Source organism: Sylvia atricapilla, chromosome 4 (genome assembly GCF_009819655.1).
Source record: "Sylvia atricapilla isolate bSylAtr1 chromosome 4, bSylAtr1.pri, whole genome shotgun sequence".
Taxonomy (NCBI): Eukaryota; Metazoa; Chordata; class Aves; order Passeriformes; family Sylviidae; genus Sylvia; species Sylvia atricapilla.
In genome coordinates, this window is record NC_089143.1 from 760704 (window position 1) to 780724 (window position 20021).

The 20021-nt window shown below is 44.0% G+C and overlaps 2 protein-coding genes across 3 annotated transcripts in view; one reads left to right on the plus strand and one right to left on the minus strand.

Moving 5' to 3' along the window:
• The window catches only part of CFAP97 (cilia and flagella associated protein 97), a 133939-nt gene that overhangs the window by 89131 nt on the left and 24787 nt on the right, over positions 1-20021 (minus strand). The window lies entirely within an intron of this gene.
• LOC136360002 (ADP/ATP translocase 1) lies at positions 10825-13310 on the plus strand. The gene is made up of 4 exons (XM_066316878.1): positions 10825-11016; positions 11251-11737; positions 12005-12145; positions 12471-13310. Exons 1-4 carry the CDS (start codon positions 10906-10908, stop codon positions 12626-12628), a joined length of 897 nt encoding a protein of 298 aa, XP_066172975.1. The 5' UTR covers positions 10825-10905; the 3' UTR covers positions 12629-13310.

Consider the following 20021-nt stretch of genomic DNA (forward strand, 5'->3'; position numbering starts at 1 on the left):
CTGAAAGCACGTGTTCACCTGCTCCTGCTCTCCTTGTTAAACTCAGTGACTTCCTTTACCCGAATCCCAACAGCAGAGGGCATCTCGACAGCCTGCTGCAGCCTGGCACCGGCTCCTGGAAAAAGACTCCGCACGGGCTTTTCTGCTGTTTATCAGAAAGGTTATTCCAGGATCCTTCTCTGGCACTGGGCACTGGCCCAGCAGTTAGAGGCCTGTCTACTTAGTAGGTATCTCTGCCTTCCTGAGTCACCCCAGCTATGAAAGGCCATGTTTCCTGGCTCTGCTCCAGCCTGACCTATTCAGGGGAAAATTAATCCTGCTTCAGAAGGCCAATGCTAAAATAAACCCGTGCTTGCTGGAGAGTGGGGAGGTGGCAGGGAAAAGGAGACTATGTAAATGCATGCTTCTCATCCCTTGCTAAAATCAACCTCCTCCCCTCCACATCACTGCTGCTCAAAACTGAGGACAACCTCCCCTGGTTGGTGCCCAGTAGGAGAAAGTGCACGGCTTTAGGATAGCTTCCTCCAAACCACATCAGTGGGTCTCTTCTCTCCAACCAAGAAGTTTCAGGAGTGGGGGAATAAGGGGAAGAGAGTGCTCTGCTTAGGGAGATTGGAGTTTTTTAGTCTTAATTTGCAGAGGTGAGGAGCAGAACAGGAGACAAAAGTATAGAATAAGCTGCTGGGCTCCTGCAACACTGCTGTCTCACAATTTTACACTCATTGAGCTCTTTCTGTCTGTGGATCATTACCAGTGAAACAAGAACGCCTGCAACTTCAAAAACACCTCAAAAAAAAAGAAGCATGGCATTGCTGGAAATACATGGAAGCCAGAGAGATACTTTAAATTGCATAAAGATCTGTTTTATTTGAACTGTTTGTTCTGACCTGAGCGGCTGGTCTAGTCCTACATAGAAATAAAGGGTGCCAACCTACAACACTGTAACACCTAAAAAGCAAATCACCAACAAGCTGCAGACTCACACAGATTCTGGGTGACCCCTGCACCCCTCCATCACTATGATCCTGCAAGCTACTTGCAAGGTAATCATTTATCCCTGGCTATTTCAAGACTGTTTTGTGTCTGCACCATTGTTCCTAACATCTCAATTTTCTTCACTAAATATACTCAGAATATCCCCTGTCTTTCATCCCTTTATAGCTGTCTGGAAAACAGAAAATAGCTCAATCTCAACTTCTTCCTCTACTGTATATTACAACAAAGGAAAAGAAATTAAATGGAGCAACAGAACAATTCTTTTTTACAGTGTTGACCTGCAAGCCACTTTTACAACATACATTCATTCATACCTACCTGTAATATATGCTGTACATACATATATGTCCATTGCAAATAATACAGCAACATTTAAGGATGTTTGTTAATACAGGATCTTCATTTATTTCTTAAGATTTATAGGAAAGTATTAAATTGAATTCCCAGTGAATGAGAAAGTGGCAGTTATTCTCCAGGAATGAATGAAATACAGTGGGGGGGTTTTCCATCAAGCTCTAGTAATATACCACATAATCTAATTGTTTCCTGACTTCTGCTTCTGTCCCCATAATTTGTTCCCTTTCATATCCTGTATATCAGCTCAGCTGGGAAAATTCAAATCCAAAGTAATTCTTGGACCAGGGACTCAAACTAGATTTTTTCCACAGTGAGTTCTGAAGTGCTGGAATACCCCATGAAGGGACATGAGGTTTGATGCCATAAAACCCAAAACCTGGCATCTAAAGAGCTTCTCACCCAGTCTTCTCACTCTTTAGCAGGGCATTTGTCATCTTCAATATCAGCACCCCCCTTGCTGGGATTTTGGCTTTTCAGCAGAACTATTTTTTCTTTATGTATTTTAATAATGTGAGGCATGGAACTGACCTTAATTCACCATTCTCTTGCAAAATATAGAAAGATTAATATTTAAATATATTAAGAAAAACATTTCTAGCATTATAATCAATACAATTTGAATTATAACAACAATTTAATTGTGGCCTATTCAACCAGCATGTAGGATGATAAAATATTGATGACTCATCCAATAAGTAATATAATTTATTCATTTCTCATTTACTTGAAAATAAGCTTGAAATTCTATTTAAACTGTTGTGCTAATGTCTATTGCAAGTATGCATAAAAATTACATCTACATTTAATGCATGAAAGTGTTTCTGTATTATAAAAATATGATTACCTTGTTTTGCTGTTGCAGTGCAGTTATCAGACTGTGCACAATGCTGTGGTTCCATTAAATATATGCTACTGTCAGAAATCATTTCAGCTTTTCCTACAACATATGAAAATAAAATTACTGTCAGCAAGAAAAATATGAACTAATATAAACTATTTCACAGAAGAAAGACTAGCCTAGAGTAAAATCACAGCACAAGAAACTCTACAAAATGTCTGAAAATGAAGAGGTAGCAACTTGAGCAAGGGCTAACAATATTGACACTTTTATTAAAAAGAAAATTATTATATTATAACCAGATATATTGTCAGAAATAACAGATGCAAAACAAATACATCACTTAAATAATTTAACAATTCAAATCTGTCTGCCTGAAACAATGGATTTTAAGAACACCTAGAACAGTAAAATCACACACAGAAACAACTTAGAAAACAGAAACCAGAAGATTACCGTAACATGGAAAGATCAACTTAAATAATTTTGATACTCCAAAATTACTGCAACATGAAGGATGATAAAAAGATGCATTGAAAAGAGCAAAGGCCAACTTGAATTGGATAGAGCAAAGACTATCCCATTAAGCTTTATACTAAGACAATATTTAGAAGAGTAAGCTTGAGCAAAACAAATGCTGCATGAGATTTCCTCATACACTCTGACTTGCACTAATGATTTTAAATGTTAATTACTGCTTTATGTGGACCCAAGAAGAATTAATAAATCCCTACAACTCTAAGAAGAGGCAGGCAACTGCAAACCATGCAAGAGTCACCAGAGCTCTGGAAAGCTGAACACAAGAGTCATCCCAGGGCATTGCACAAATGATGTAAAGAACGTTTCACTATGCAGAGAGGGCTGGGTGTCACAGCAGACATTCTTCCAGCCCAGGGGATTTTCTGAGGAAGAGCATGTTGTAAACTTCAGCTCAGAAAAGTCTCTATTGATACTTTCACTTTTTAATAGCTTTGTTTTGCCAAGCTCTGAAAACAATCAGACCTATTGTCTAAGTCATGGAACACAAGCAGGTGCCTCTGAATTCTGCATTCACACAACCCAGTGTTTCTCCAGTCTGGAAACAAACAAACATTTTTTAAAAAACCCACTAGGTAGTCAAGAGAACTTGGTGAAGAACTGTATTTCCTGATCAGGACACAAAACACATTTGAAATGTTCCTGCTGTGTTGCTCATTAGCAGCAAGAGAAAATTGTGTCTTATGGGAAATGCAATCAGACAAAAAATGATAGCAAATAGAATATTTCAAGGTAGTAAGTAGGGAAATGAAGCTTCAAGTCTCTATCAAACAGAACAATTGGGACCCTGGAAGTACAGACTTCTCTTGAATGGCAAACCTTGCCCTGAAGGTCACAGTTTTTGCAAAGAACACAACACTCTCCAGATCTCATTTCTTCCATGCAAAATTAGTTTAAACTAGAATTTAAAAAACCATAATGAATATATAAACACCAGAGATCCTCTCAGCAAGTATTATTCTCCTGGAAGCACAAAACCTGAAAAATCACTGAATCCAAGAAGGAATAAATGTTTTACTAGGTAATGAAACATGTTTGGAAATGCCAAAGGAAATTACTTTCTGCACAGATCTACACCAAAAGAAAAAGCACAACATTCCTTTCAGCTGCAAAGTAGGCTTTCAAATTTTGCTTTATGCTTGTTCTGAATAAGCTTTAATGGTATTATTGGAACAAATATAATCTTGACATTTAATATTATTGCATATATATAAAATGGCACGTGCAAAAGAGACCTGGCAAAACTTGGAAAGCTCTATTCATGCCTTGCCCTACCACACACTGACAAAATGACCTTGAGAAAGTCATTTCACTTCTGTCTTTTCTTCCAAAATGCAAATCCCAATGAAGATAATGAGTTATGCTTTATATCAAAATATGCTTACTAAATGAAAAGCTAGTAAATAATAAATTAACAACTATGGAGTAATTCTTTTGCTTATGTACATGGCTTGCAAATTGTCCACAATTCCTCTGCTTTATGAGTTTACCAAAATCTGTAATGTGTACTGTTATGTTTGTGTCATGACTGCCTTAATAATCAAACAATTATTAGATATTCCAGAGTACTGCAAATGTGTATGACATTAAGTATCCACTGTAATGCACACCTGTGACATAAAAGATGAGGTTTGTTCTCATGGTATGTTGAGACCTATAAGGAAAACCCACTGGAGTTCTGAATCTCAGTAAGACTGTTATTCTGCCTACAGCAAACCAAGTACTTACTGTACAGTCCTACAGAGAAGTGAAATGAATTTCAGAGTAAAGACTGTGATTTCAGCTCCTCAAACAAGAGCAGCAGAAATTAGTGCTCCTCTGATTTGATAGTTTCTGCTTTAGTTCTGTTGTTTTAAGGATGTGACACCTGTGTGAGATAAACAAATCTCTGATGAAGAACCAAATCCTATTGGTGCCTGATTTGTTTCCCTTCTCCTTGGTTCCTCACATCCCACCCTTTCCCAGTGATCTTTGCCTTTCCCAGTACCTCTGAGTGGCCACTACTGAAGCCAATGAAGCACTGAAAATTGAGAAAACATATTAACCTTAGGTTGGTTGCCTTCACCAGGGCAATTTTTAATGTGGTAGAAGGCATTCAGTTAACACATACACTTTCATTATTAGCTCAGTCAACAGGGAATGTCAGAAGTATAACATGCCTGGCCACACACATGCACAAGAGGAAAGCAGTCACTGCAGACTAGGGAGACTCTGTCTGCCTTTATTAACCTTGCTTGTGGGCGATTTCTTCACATCTCTCATGTGCTCTCTTGCTGCAGTTTATTTCTGTACTCCTCTAGTTTTCCCTCCCCACCTAGGCTGGTTTCCTCTCTCCCTTTTTATTCCTTCAGCTGCTGCTTCTTGTTTCTTAAACAATCTCCCTGAGGCAATGAGCCCTGCCCCTTACTCTGCCTTCCTGGTGCTATTTTCCACACCTGCACTTCTCTATCCCCACTCTCAAGTCTTTACCATTGCACAGTTGGCCCTTCTTGTATTCCTGTTCTATCCCTCTGCCTGGTGCACTCCCCTTCCTTCTCTTCACTTGCTGCAGCTAGCAGATACACTTTAAATGCTTCCCACAGGTCTGCTAAACCCCAGTGTCCACACATCCTGGATCTCCTTGCCTGACTCTCTGCAGATTCAGTCTCCAACAGAGACCTCCATTCTCTCCATCCCATCCCTTACTCTCACACTGAGGCTACCCTCACCGTCCCCATCACATTTTGTTTGCTTTTGAGCAACATCTCAGCTCATGTCCCCTCTGAAGAGCTGCCAGCCAGCCAGCCAACCCTCCTGGTCAGCCCTCTGTGATTTCAGCTGCCTTTCTCACCCTGAGCCTCAGGAAGCCTCCAAGCTTCACGCTGATGTCCTCGGTGGCACACTGCAGCAATCACCTGTAAGTCTCCTTGCCTTGGCCCTCTCACTGCCCCTGCACCACTCAGTGCTCTGCTCCCTCAAAGAGCCATTCTTTTGACACAGTCTGCTGCAAGAATTGCTTTCCCCCTGATCTCTGTTATCCCATCATTCCTCTCTGACCTTTTCCCTTGCCTGCCATGTGCTTCCTCATATCCTCTCACTTGCTCTTTCCATTATTTTCATCTCAACAGATTGAGAATATCCCATCTAATCTCAGCCCACTTCTGCCTTCTTTCTCTTTCTTTTCTAGCACAAATTGATTGTAGACTTGCTCTGTTTCTTATTCTCCACTCCCATCTCCAGAATTATGAAATATGATTGCCAAGCACATAACTCAGTCTGCATTCAGCTTCAAATTCCTGGCTGATCTCTGGTCAGGTTTACTTTGTCCACAACCATTTAATTGTCTCCCCTTCCAGTTGTGCCATCCTTACAAATTTTCTTCCCACTTTTCCAAGTTCAGTGAAGACCTGCACTTTTCAAGTGCTCTCTTCCTGCACATTTCCTGCATAAATCCTTGCCAAAGGATATATTAATATGCTCACTTCCTACAGGTTTATTCCTTGTGTCACATGTTGGGTATTTTTTTCCCTCCTACTTCTGTCTCCCATGCTTTGTCCTGTTACAGCAGAACTCCTGATCTGCTTCATATTAATTTTTATCCACCTCCTCAGTTTTCTTCTGAAACGTTGACCCTCCTCCAATTCCTCATCCTCACGTTATAGACATGCCCTAATAAACCAACACACCCTATGCTGACTCCTACTGCTATTTCCAGCACTAGCACTTCCCAATGTGCTGCTTACACTTCCTGCTGGATTTTCCCTCTCTCCAGCTCAATGCACACTCCTAAGACAGGTAACACCAACACCCAGCTAAAATAACCCTCACCAATACCTGCCCAAGACAAACTCAAAGCTCACACTTACTTTGTCCTTCTTGACCATCATTGTCATCACCAACCTCATAATTGAACTCTTATCCTCAATTAGCTCTGTTCTGGCTCTCTAACTCTCCTCTTCCTGACCAAATATACATCAATCTTAAAAACGAGAACTTCCTACAACCCCACAAATTGTTCCTGCAAAAAAACAACATATTTTTTCTTGGCATCATCCCAATACACTGTCTGTGCACCACTGTCTAGGCTGGAGTCGGGATGTTCTGACTGATTCCTTGTGCTCCCCCTTGTGTCTGCCATCAGGCTTGGACTGCTCACTTTGGAAGAAAAGCTTTTTTATTTTGTGTCTGGCCTAGCCTCAGTGCTGGGGTTTCCAGTGTCTTGGATATGTAAGTAAACACGGGTATTGGAAAAGTCAATCTCCTCTAGTGTTCAAGCTGGCTATTCACATACCAAAGCACAATGCAGTCAGTCACTAATCTCTCTCAAAAATGTAGATCTGTTATTTTTAGCTCAGAATTGTAAGAACAAAATGCAGTGTCTTTATGCTATGCCAGCAGTGCAGAGCACCCACAAACTCAGCCTAGAAATAAAAATAATCCGTCCAAAGCTGCAAAGATCTAAGGAGGGTGAAGCTTGAAAGACTGCTTTCAATAATTCAGAGAGGTTGCATTTTCAGAACTGTTTTAACCATTTCTCTAGGAAAGTATCAGAATACTGAATAACAAACACCAACTAACTGTATGAAAGCCAAAAGTTCTTTAGCTTTTATTAATGCTATTTCCAGCTAGTGCTGGAAAGATAGGAAATCCAGCATAGGAAAGATCAGGCGTTTGGAGCAAAAATCAAACAAATGAAGAATAACTCTCAAAGCAGCCAACACATGTCCTGCTCCAGCCCTGCTTTTGTTAAAACTGGAGGTATGATTTCTCCTGGAAACAGATATCTGGGCTCAGAGAAGGGAGAGCAGAAGCAAAAAAAGAGGCAACTCGCTACACAGTCTCTTCTTTAAATATTGGAAGTTTTGGGCAAACAACAGTAGTGCTACAGAAATATCAGATCAAACAATCCCTGGGGATGTGATGATAACACCCAGCAATAACTTCAAAAACTAACTAGAATTCTTGTGATAAAGACTTCATTAAAATGCCATTTTAAACCCCCCTACAATTAAAAGACAAAAAAAATAATTAAAACCTCCCACCAATCTAAATCAAAGACAGCAGGGAAGGGGCTGGCAGACAATCCTGTCAGGCTAGACCCTCACTCCAGTGTCCCTTCAGGCCCCTCACTGCCACTCTCCCATCTCCCACTCACCATCCACCAGGCAGCAGGGCTGACACCGGAGAGCACTGAGAGGAGACCTTATCAGTGTGGCCATGCAGGCAGCAGCTGTGAGCATCACTGTCCTGGGGTCCGTGTGAAACCAGCAGCAGAGGCCTCCAGATGTTAAAGGAGTGTTCTGCTTTCCTGTGAAAAGAGGAGACACCAGACCTGGTGAGTGAAATATGAGGGGGGAAAAAAGGAAAGGGCAAAGGTAGCAGGCAGCCACAGATGTTAAACGAAACTGCCTTCAACTCAGTCTAATTCTAGGGGTCCCCTATTGCCCATGCTTTTGGTCCTTGCTTGGGGAAATATGTCTTGGAGGGGCCTCTCTTCTGCTTTCTTAGCAGCTGGGGAAAAGGCTCCATCTTCTCAGGAGGCCAAGGTACAAAGGGTGTTTCTGGGAATCACAGCTGATACCCACTTCTCACACTTGAGGCTCACGAGAAGAGACCTCAACAGACCTAAGGGCAGCAGAGGGCAAGAGAGACAGGGGACCAAATGTACCATCCCATTGACTCATGCTAACAAACGCACTGGTGAGAAGAGATGCACTGCCCTGGCAAGAACGTCTCTTTGTGGGACAGCCAAGGTTTAGCACCTACAGTAAGACAAATTACATTTTCATTATTGATACTGTATTACCAAAGCAAAAAGAGACCCTTACGAGTTCCTTGGTAGAACGTTTTTCTGTCTTAATAGCTCCTTAGGACAAACTCCTTGGTATGCTGCATTGCCTTTAACTTAACAAAGTCCACACAATTAAATCACCCAACTATGAACCATAAACTTCTGCTTTCTTATGGGGGTCAGCCAGAGAGAACAGACGAGAAAGTGATGAGGATGAGAAACTAATGGGGGGAGCCATTTAATCTTCACTTGAGACTCAAACATTTTTCTAAGAACTAGATGCTGCATGAAGGCAGAGCTCCACTTCCAGCCTTTACCCTTCTGTCTCACTCGGTGCGAGTCAAAGCAAGCTCAGCACGTCTGGGCATGTGTCCCCTGGTCCCCTCCCTGAGGATCCTGTGAGGTGACCCCGAGGATCCTGTGAGGCGACCCTGAGGATCCTGTGAGGTGACCCTGAGGATCCTGTGAGGTGACCCTGAGGACCCTGTGAGGTGACCCTGAGGATCCTGTGAGGTGATCCTGAGGATGCTGTGAGGTGACCCTGAGGATCCTGTGAGGCGATCCTGAGGATCCTGTGAGGTGATCCTGAGGATCCTGTGAGGTGATCCCGTGGATCCTGTGAGGCGATCCTGTGGATCCTGTGAGGTGACCCTGAGGATCCTGTGAGGTGATCCCACGGATCCTGTGAGGCGATCCTGAGGATCCTGTGAGGTGATCCCGTGGATCCTGTGAGGCGATCCTGTGGGGTGACCCTGCGGATCCTGTGAGGTGACCCTGCGGATCCTGTGAGGTGACCCTGAGGATCCTGTGAGGCGACCCTGCGGATCCTGTGAGGTGACCCTGAGGATCCTGTGAGGCGACCCTGCGGATCCTGTGAGGCTCTGACCTTGCAGGGTGCAGTGAGGGTACAGCACAAAGCACGCTGCCTGCCCCTCGGGAAAGCCGAGCCCCTCAGCACTCCGGGGGCTTTAAAGGCCTCGCTGCCTGCACAGAGCCTACAGCACCGAGCAGCTCTGCCCTGGACTCCAGAGAGGTGCAGCCCAGGCCCGGCCACTGATACCTGTGAGCACAGCACACCTTCCAGGACAGCAGTGCGGCTCCGGGGAGCTTTGCTGCTGGGCACCACAGCCATGCCACCCTCTGTGCGTGGATCCACGCAGCTGAGGGCAAGGCTCAAAGCGCCCTCGGACCGCTCCGGGCAAGGCTCAAAGCGCCCTCGGACCGCTCCGGGCAAGGCTCAAAGCGCCTTCAGACCGCTGAGGGCAAGGCTTAAAGCACCCTCAGACCGCTGAGGGCAAGGCTTAAAGCGCCCTCAGACAGCTCCGGGCAAGGCTTTAAGCGCCTTCAGACTGTTCTGGGCAAGGCTCGAAGCGCCCTCAGACCGCTGGGGGCAATAGTTAAAGCGCCCTCGGACCGCTGAGGGCAAGGCTTTAAGAGCCTTCAGACCGATCGGGGCAAGGCTTAAAGCCCCCTCAGACCTCTGAGGGCAAGGCTCAAAGCGCCTTCAGACCGCTCTGGGAAAGGCTTGAAGCACCTTCAGACCGCTCTGGGCAAGGCTTTAAGCGCCCTCAGACCGTTCTGGGCAAGGCTTTAAGCGCCCTCAGACCGTTCTGGGCAAGGCTTTAAGCGCCCTCAGACCGTTCTGGGCAAGGCTTGAAGCACCTTCAGACCGCTCTGGGCAAGGCTTTAGGCGCCTTCAGACCGTTCTGGGAAAGGCTCAAAGCGCCCTCAGACCGCTGAGGTTAAGGCTTGAAGCGCCCTCAGATCGCTGAGGGCAAGGCTCGAAGCGCCCTCAGACCGTTCTGGGTAAGGCTCGAAGCGCCCTCAGCCCGCTGAGGGAAAGGCTTGAAGCGCCCTCAGACCGCTGAGATTAAGGCTTGAAGCGCCCTCAGACCGCTGAGATTAAGGCTTGAAGCGCCCTCAGACCGTTCTGGGAAAGGCTCGAAGCGCCCTCAGATCGCCGAGGCTAAGGCTCGAAGCGCCCTCAGACCGCTCCGGGCAGGCTCGCAGCCCTCAGCCGCTGCCCCTGCGCCGCACGGAATGGTTAAGGCGGCCTGAAGCGCTGCCGCCAGCCCCCCATGCTCCCTCCGGCGCCTCCCGGGAGCTATAAATACAGCGGGCACATGCTGTGACACGGCCTTTCCCAGCAGGCAGCAGATAACTTTAATTTGCCCTTTAAACGTCCCGGGCCCCGCGCCGCCCGCGGCCGCCGCTCGGGGAAACATGGCGGGGCGGGGCCAGAGGGCCGCAGCCAATGGCGGCGGCGCGGGGCGGGGCCCGCTGCTCTCGCGAGAGGCCGCGGGGTATAAGAGCGGCGGCGCGGGCCGCGGGGACATTTGTCGGCCGGGGTGGGGAAGCGGCCGCTCGTTGCCTCTCTCCGGGCGGGGCTGTCGGACCGGCTCGCGGCATGGGTGACCAAGCGCTCAGCTTCGTCAAGGACTTTCTGGCCGGCGGGATCGCCGCCGCCGTCTCCAAGACGGCCGTGGCCCCCATCGAGCGAGTGAAGCTGCTGCTGCAGGTGAGGGGGCGGCGGGGGGCGGCGGCGCAGGTGGTGGCGGCGCGGCGGGCGCTGCCCTTCGGCGTGACTAAATATGGGCAGGAGCTCGGCCGGCTCCGGTTACGCGGGAGCTGCCCGGGACACGGAGCGCCGCCTCGGGGGGACGGCGGCGGGGCCGTGTGCCCTTCAGCGTGTGGGGTCACCCTGCGGTGCCCTCCTCTCACCGCGCCCTCGTCCTTCTTGTCCCCGCCGCAGGTGCAGCATGCCAGCAAACAGATCACGGCCGATAAGCAGTACAAGGGCATCGTGGACTGCATAGTCCGCATCCCCAAGGAGCAGGGCATCGCCTCCTTCTGGAGAGGCAACCTGGCCAATGTCATCCGCTACTTCCCCACCCAGGCCCTCAACTTCGCCTTCAAGGACAAGTACAAGCAGATCTTCCTGGGCGGAGTGGACAGGCACAAGCAGTTCTGGCGCTACTTCGCGGGGAACCTGGCGTCCGGAGGTGCGGCCGGAGCCACCTCCCTGTGCTTCGTGTACCCGCTGGATTTCGCCAGGACCCGGCTGGCGGCTGATGTGGGCAAAGGAGCCACCGAGAGGGAGTTCTCTGGCCTGGGCGACTGCATCGTCAAGATCTTTAAGTCTGATGGCTTGAAGGGCCTGTACCAGGGATTTAGCGTGTCTGTCCAGGGCATCATCATCTACAGAGCAGCCTATTTCGGGGTGTACGACACGGCCAAGGGTAAGACGTGCCCGGAGGAGTGACCGTGAGGGAAGATCCGTTCAGGAGAGGCGCTCTAAGGGCGCTTGGCGACACAAGGACGAGCAGGGCTTGGCTCAGCACCAGCTGAGTGGAGTGCTGAAGTGTGCACAGTGTTCCTGACATGCACAATTGATCCCTACCTGCTGCTCCCAGACACACCTGGGGTGTGGAGCAGCTCCGGGGTTGGTGGGTGATCGTTATCCCTTCCCCCGGACGCTGACTCCCTCCGTTTGTCCTTGCTGACAGGTATGTTGCCTGATCCCAAGAACGTGCACATCGTGGTGAGCTGGATGATCGCCCAGAGTGTCACCGCAGTGGCAGGGCTGGTCTCGTATCCGTTTGACACTGTGAGACGTCGCATGATGATGCAGTCTGGCCGAAAGGGAGGTAAGGACACTGCTCCTGCCCTCTGCTGCCTGCAGGCTTTATCTCCATCAAGATAACACTGGGATACTGCCTGGGGGTTTTGACTTATGGAAAATTAATAACCTTCTCACTGGAGCCCTTAAATAACCTACAGGGAACACGGGTTGATCTAAAGGATCGAGAAATTACTCAATTTCCCATGGAGAATTAATTGTCCTTAATCGATTACTAAATTTTAAAGCCTCAGCTGTACTTTGCTTATGCCTTGTTGTTATAAAGATACAACAGTTGAAACACACTTGCTGTCTGAGTTCAAGCCTCCTAACCTTTGTGTTTGTTTCCACAGCTGATATTATGTATAAGGGCACAATTGATTGCTGGAGGAAGATAGCGAAAGATGAAGGATCCAAAGCGTTCTTCAAAGGTGCCTGGTCGAATGTGTTGAGAGGCATGGGAGGAGCTTTTGTATTAGTACTTTACGATGAAATCAAGAAGTATGTCTAAAACTTGACACCATGATGCAGCAGTTCAATTGTTCTCAATCAACTTTTTTAAAAATACGAACTTGTGATGTAATGGACAACAAGATATTTCCTAGGGAAACGGAGTAAAATTTGGTTAACGTATCTGGCAGAGATAAAGATGCATTGATTTAAAAACTGTCCACAACATCACAGTTACATTTTCTATGAGAATTCCTCCACCATTTCTATTGGAACCTGTGTATATATTATACTTCAAATTGCAGGTAATAGATTTTGTCTAAAGACACAATATACGGGGTTTATACCTAGTCTAAAATCTAATATTGTGAATTCTTAATAGATTGTCATAAATATTTATTACACTAAGTAATGTCTCTAACTACCCAATACTGTGATGACATAACATGAATTAAAATCATGTTTTCTTCTACAGCTCTATTTTTAATATATTATTAAGTGAAAAGTATGTCTGAAATGATAAACTATACTAAAGCACCAGGCTGAGTTCCTAACTGCAGCCTCTTCCCTCAGAAACTATACGGTAATATGCTTGAAACCATAACCTGATTTTTCAGACATACTTTGTAAAATATGGAAATAGTGTTGCAAAAAGTCCCTGTCGTGTCACAAAGGAAAAAGTTGACTGCTCTGATGTTCAATTGAACTACAACTGAACTGAAATAAATTAATGTATTAATGAACTTTTCCCTGTTGTTTTCAGTACACTGAACACATTACAGGCATGCCCTCCAAGGTGATGTGCTAATCAGGACACTGTTAGTGCCTGTCTCCTGAATATTTTCCAACAGAGCTTTAGGTAGGTGAAGTGACTGAGGTTATTGATAATTCTACAACTGCAAAACCAAGTGGATTCAGTGTAAGGGTACTGCAGCCAGAGATCTCAGAGATAAGCTTCCACCTAATCCTAGCTGCTTGTATAATTTGTTCATATCACCCTTAACTTTGAAGCATCTCCTCACTGAACGGTGAAGTCATTACTACTTATTTTACTTGAAAAAATATTCTAGAATTGAATGCTCCAGAGTTATTAAAATATCTACACATAGAACCATTATGAACACACTGCACTAATAATTACTGGTGAGATCAGAACGTGCTCCATACACTTTAAATTAGACTTTAGATGCTGCAGGGTTGTGAACTCGTGGAAGAAGAGGCTGATTAGGCAAGGGAGGGACAGTGAGGTGTGGCAGTGCAGTTGCTCAGTTAGAATACAAACAGACAAGCATTTACTGTGTCTCCACCCAGAGAATCAGCACAGTTTGCACTGGAGGAGACCTTAGAGTCCCTCTGGATGGGCAGGGACACTGTCCCCTGGACTCATTTCTGGCCTTGGACACTTCATGGTGTGCACACTTCTCTGGGCAGCCTGGGAAAAGGGGTAAGACTGGGCAAGTCATAATCAAATAAACTCTTATCTCGCCTTCATCTTTTACTACTTCACATGTAGAGCTTCCAGTTATCCTTTTCCTGTATTGGAAACATTTGTCAGAGGCAGGTCAGGTCTGGCTCACTGGCCTTGGGCAGGAGAGGCTCTGGTTGGCAGCAGATTCAGAGCAGCAGCTCTGTTCTCCCTGAAGGCAGGGAGCAGCCACTAACCAGTGTCTGGGAGGAACATCTCTCCACTTGACAGAAAGATGCATTTGGGAAATACTAGTCAAAAATGTGTATGTTTTAAAATTAACCAGATACAAGTGGTTTATTTTTGTTGGTTTTGTTTTTGGTGGGGTTTTTTTGTGTTGGTGGGATTTTTGAGGGTTTTTTTTTTTTTTTTTTTTTTTTTTGGTTTTGAGGTGGTTTTTTTTTTTTTTTGTCCCAGGACAAAACCCGGCCTGATTGTTTCATCTCCCTTTTTCATGATTGCTGTCTTAAATACTTGCATTCCTAGATACCTGCTCTGTTTTCTTTCCTATAGTAAATAACCAGGGTTGCAATCTATCAAACCATAAGTTTATGAAGAAGATACTTCTACTAGTTTTCAAAGTGTATTATTAATTTTCCTTAAAACCTCTGCCACTTTCTGCTCCTTCTCTCCTTTTTCTCCTTCCTCTGCACTTCCCTAATGGTTCCTTCTGAGAAACTTGCTGACAAAATCCAGCCCCTCCATCCTCATTTAGCTCACTGATCAGGCTGCAGTGCCATTTGGATGTGCTGGAGAAGGTCTAAGTTGGCCACAAAGACACTGCTAGAGGCAGAGGCACAAAGCTCAGATGGGGGAAATGCATATCTGAATAAGAAAATTGAGGGGAAGCAAAGAAACTTAAAATGAGTGTAAATTAGAGAAGTTACAGTCCAGAGAAGGTGGCAAAATAGAGACTAAGGACTGTTAAAAAGGAAGTAAGGAGTGTCAATGCAGAAGGCCGCTGGGCTAAGGGAAAGCACGTGAAATAAAGCATAATTTCACAGCGGGAGGCTGCAGGCAGAGCGCTCAGGAGGGAACCTGTGGCTGCAGTTCAGCACTGTCAGTGAGTGACCCATCCCTCTGAACAGCCCCGAGGCTGTGGCACTCACAGGACACCTGCTGAAAGTGTGGCCACACTGCAGCCAGCAGCTCGGAGAGGGGGCAGAGCAGAGGATTGTGCAGATGGTTTGAAGTTGCCACTTGAACTCCCATTGTCACAGTCAGCTGATGGTAGCTACTTTTGTACCTTTGCAAGAGCTGGGCACAAGCAAACTAAAACCAGTGACAAACCCATTATTCCCTTATATATAACACTTAAACAATGAAAAGCCTGCATTTTTTCTGTTTTTCTATGCACCAAGATATTCAACCTTCTTTGCACCTAAATACGATTTTAAAAAATCTGTAAGAACCACTGCAGTGACAGTTCATGTTAAATATTTTATTTCTTATGATTTACAAATGACATACAAAATTGACACTCTTCCATACCAAAGTTAAATAAGATGAAGCATTTAAAAGTAATCCATTGTGTGTGATTTTCTTCACAGAAAAAAATTATGAATATTCAGAAGTATTTAAACCCTTACTCTGATAGTCGCATTCAAGGACAAAAATCTTTAAATAGAGAATAATTTTAATTAGCACAATAATAGAAATAAATACAGCAGCACTATACAAAGAAATCATTAACAGTTCCTAACCATGAATAATAACTGCAATACAAACCTGTATTTGCCACAATGCTGCTTAAAGTTAAAAGTCCCAAGTATTGTCAAACAGCTAAATGTGACTGGGAGTCACCAAGTGAAGAAGCTCTGCCAAACTACCACAAAGACAGGGTCAAAAGTGTGTTACAGTGCAGAACAGCTGAAAGCCTAAGCCCTCATGCAAATGCTAGCAAAGAGGAATACACTTTTCATGTCAAAGACCAGCATCCCCAACGGAGGTTTTTATCTGTCACACAGGGATTTCCTCTGGGAAAAGGCTGGGGAAGCAAACCAAGTGTCAGCAACATCCACACACAGTGGCCTCACAATTTGTGCTCTTGACAAGTTCAACAAAACACCCTCACTGCAAGTTTGCCTTTCTGGACAGAAATAAACCACACCACTTACTAGTGTGGTTACCAGTACCACGACATTTTACTCCTCTTGTTGCTATTGGAACTTGTCTGACATTACTACAAATATTAGATATGAATGTGACATTTAAAAACAGGTCAAGAAAAGTAACAAGACTTTTGTTTTCCACTTGCTTTTTTTTTCCCCCCTAAAGCCTGGTTAGCAGTCACCCAAAATCAATGTTCAAGATGTTTCCTGCAGCTCAGGTTTACATGTGCCCACTGAGAAGAGCACACATCTGCCAAGCAGGGCCATGAACAATTTCCCTTGGTAACAGTATTCTCTAGTTTGAGAATAACCAGTTCTTACTCCTGTTCACACTCAATTTTACACTAAATCTGAAGCTGCTGTTTACTTCAGCCTCTGTTGTTGTTCAGATACTATCAGATGCTCCTTTCCTACACAAAGATCCCAGCACGTGTTCCAAACTGGAGTACAACTGCCAAAATCCTTCTGATCTGGAAGAGGGGCAGCTTTGCACACAGAACACACTCCAGGTGCTGAACGTTTAACAGCACCTTCTGCACCTCAGCATTACAGCTCACCGTGGAGCAATGCACAGTCTGCTGTTCACCTCTTCACACTGCTGCTGAGCATTCTTTCAGTCACAAGAACGTGACCTACAGAATTCAGAAGGCTCTTAGATAAAGGAAGGATGTGAAGCAAGGACAATCCGGGAATTAAGCATCTGCTTGGATGTTTAATGTATTATTTCGAAGTATTATTGATATTTTTAAAAATTTATTTACATTTTCCACCTACAGTGCAGCAATTCTGTCCTTCCATGTTATGGATACAAATTCCACTTATGCTCTGAGACTAAAATAATAGTTAAATTTCTATTTAACTTCTCCATTTAAATACCTCCTCCTCTTTCATAAGTTCTTCCTGTCATGGAAAACACTGACAAAAGTGTTTTATACCATTTAAGACCATTTGATAATCAATTACTCTAAATGCAATTCATTTTAATCGCTGAACAACGCAGAAAATATTTTTTGCACATAGAATTTACAAAAAGCACTAAAAAATAGAAGTTTGAGTATCAAGGGCCACAGTTATAACCAAGCAGCATGAACGTTGGTGGATTTAGGTCTCTGTAGTGCCCCACTGGCTGAATCAGACACGGGCTTCTCATTCCTCTGGCTCAGGGGGCTTTGGACAGTGGATGCTCTGGAGGTTATTCCTGTTAACACACAAAAGGACAGTGTTTATGCTCAGAACTTCATGCTGTGTTAGTACTGGAACACTCACTACCCTGGCTCCCAAAATAAACCAAATCAAACTGCAGGAAATGGAACACAACCCCAAAAGAATTGATTCTGAGTTGTTTATAAATGATCAGAAAAAAAAATAATCAAGCCTTTGGTTCTTTAACTTGACACATATGGTTCTATAGACACGCATTGTCTTCTTCCAAATCTTACACAGACAGTTCCTGACAAAAACAAGGCTACTATCAGTAGATCTAAATCTTCTGAATGAGAATTTGAACATTCATTGACATTATTTTTGGTTGAGTCCTTTCAATAAAGGGTACTGGCTAAATGAGAAACACTTTACCACAGGGATTTGTTTTCTTCTTGGAAAAGATGATTAACAAGATCATTTATTAGCAAATTAGGATGGCACCAAAACAGTGCATACAGTAATCCCTTTTGGTGACTAGAAAAATCATTTTGATGACTTCCATTTGAAAAAGGACCAATCTAAACATGACAAAGAACACACCTGCTATTTTTAACAGTAAGTGCTTCACAACTGTGAATTCTAAAAAGATAAACAAATGCAAAGAAATGCAGTAATCTGGAAGCCCCAAGTACTTACTTGGAGGACTGAGCTGGCTGAAGGGAGACTTGGCCCTTCTCAGAGCAGGGGCAGAGCTGACGTAGCCCATGTGGCGGTGGTAGTCCCTCAGCTGCTCAGAACGCCTCAGGCCAGCCGTGGGCTTCACCGCCTCCAGCTTCTTCAGGAAAGCCTGAACATTGGAAAAAATGGCACTGTTAAGATAGGGTGAAGAATTTCTGTGGCCACAAAGCTGGGGAATAGAACCTCAGCTTCACTGCGACCAGGATGTGCTTTCATTGTTCCAACCAAATCAAATATAACTTTGCCTGGGTAATCAGGGGAGAAGGAGAAGGTTGGGATGATTTGTGCTTGGAAATAAAGTTATCCTTCACTAGGTCGGGTGAAACTGTACCTAATCATCATGAGATAGATGATATAACTGTAACAATTGTTGGTAACTGAGCGTGATTATTATCTCAAACTAGAATTGTGAGAATCACAAGGGAAGATATTTACCAAAACTCATGTTGGGTGTATACAACAGAACAGTGGAGGTTAATGTTTAACCCAGAGTTGTGTAACAAAGGGGTTTAATATTGGGGCCTTCTTGGACCCTCATCAGAGTTGGATTTGTGTTTGTAGGTTTGTACCCCGGCTCCCAGAGCTCTCAATAAAGCACCTCATAATCATCCATGATTATGTGTTTTCCTCGCTAACAGCATCGAGAAAGACCAAGAATGAACAAGATGCTGCAAGACAAACATCACAAACTGATTTTTATTTCGAGCTGCAAAACGCCTCAAAATTTTTAGTAGCACAGCACAGGAGCTCCCCCACTGGTGAGCAGCAAAAGCTGCTATTCAGTCCTTTTCCCAAATTGTAACTATCCCTTGCACATCATCACTTCTCCATTTGAGCACATCTTGAGCAGCTCATGTCCTTTATGGTGATTTGAAACAATATGTCTATTTGGTGATTCTCACCAAAGGCAGTCAAGAAATGGGTTCTGCTATTCTAATTCTTACTCCTCCCTTCTACATCTAAATCATAGAGAATGAGAAGTTTGGTGGGTTTTTTAAATCTTTGCTTTGCAAACAGACCATTTTATATTGCCCTATAGGAAGCCCAGAGAGTATTACTGACCCCAATTCTGTGAAACTAATTTCCAAAGGAAAGCACAAACACCTGGGAGACTTCATTTTATCCACAATCTAATTGTAAGAGATTCTATTTGAAATTATTGATACAGAAATCATTTCCTCTTCGTTGAAATTAGCCCTGAAATCATGTGGCAAGTGACGTATTGGAATAGCTACTTACATAGTATTTTAAAGATACAATTTCCTATTCTGTGCAATTATTTCTACTTGAAATAGAATTTATTGCTTTTAAAACATTTCAATAATCTAAAAAAAGGACCTGATAGGAGGAAGAATTGGGAAATACCCAGCTACATGCAACTTCCAATTAACAACTTGACATTTTTAACATATTGCACCTTTAGTGGCTGCCTCACATAGATCTATTTATTTCTTCTTCTAACTGATTTCAATCCATTTGATGGCTTGCAAACATCAATCAATCAATCAATCACACCACCTTTGCTGCTTGGGGCTCTGACATACATCCCATCAAAAACAGAATGCCAACTCTGCTTACAGAAAGTCTCCAAAGTACTAAAGACAACTCTTTTTTATAAGATGCAATGTCTAGGTAAATGCTTGAATGGTCAAGAAACTGTATCACCATTAAACTGCACACCTAAATCGTGTACTGATTTATTTTTTAAAAAAAGTACAAAAAAGGTACAAGAAGAAATGTATCTTTTAAAAAAAGTACAAAAAATGTACAAGAAGAAATGTATCTTTTAAAAAAAGTACAAAAAATGTACAAAAAATGTACAAAAAAAGTACAAAAAAAGTACAAAAAAAGTACAAAAAAAGTACAAAAAAAGTACAAAAACAGGTACCAAAAAAAAAAAAACCAGGTACCAAAAAAAAAAAAAACAAACCAGGTACCAAAAAAAAAAAAAAAAAAAAAAACAGGTACCAAAAAAAAACAGGTACCAAAAAAACACA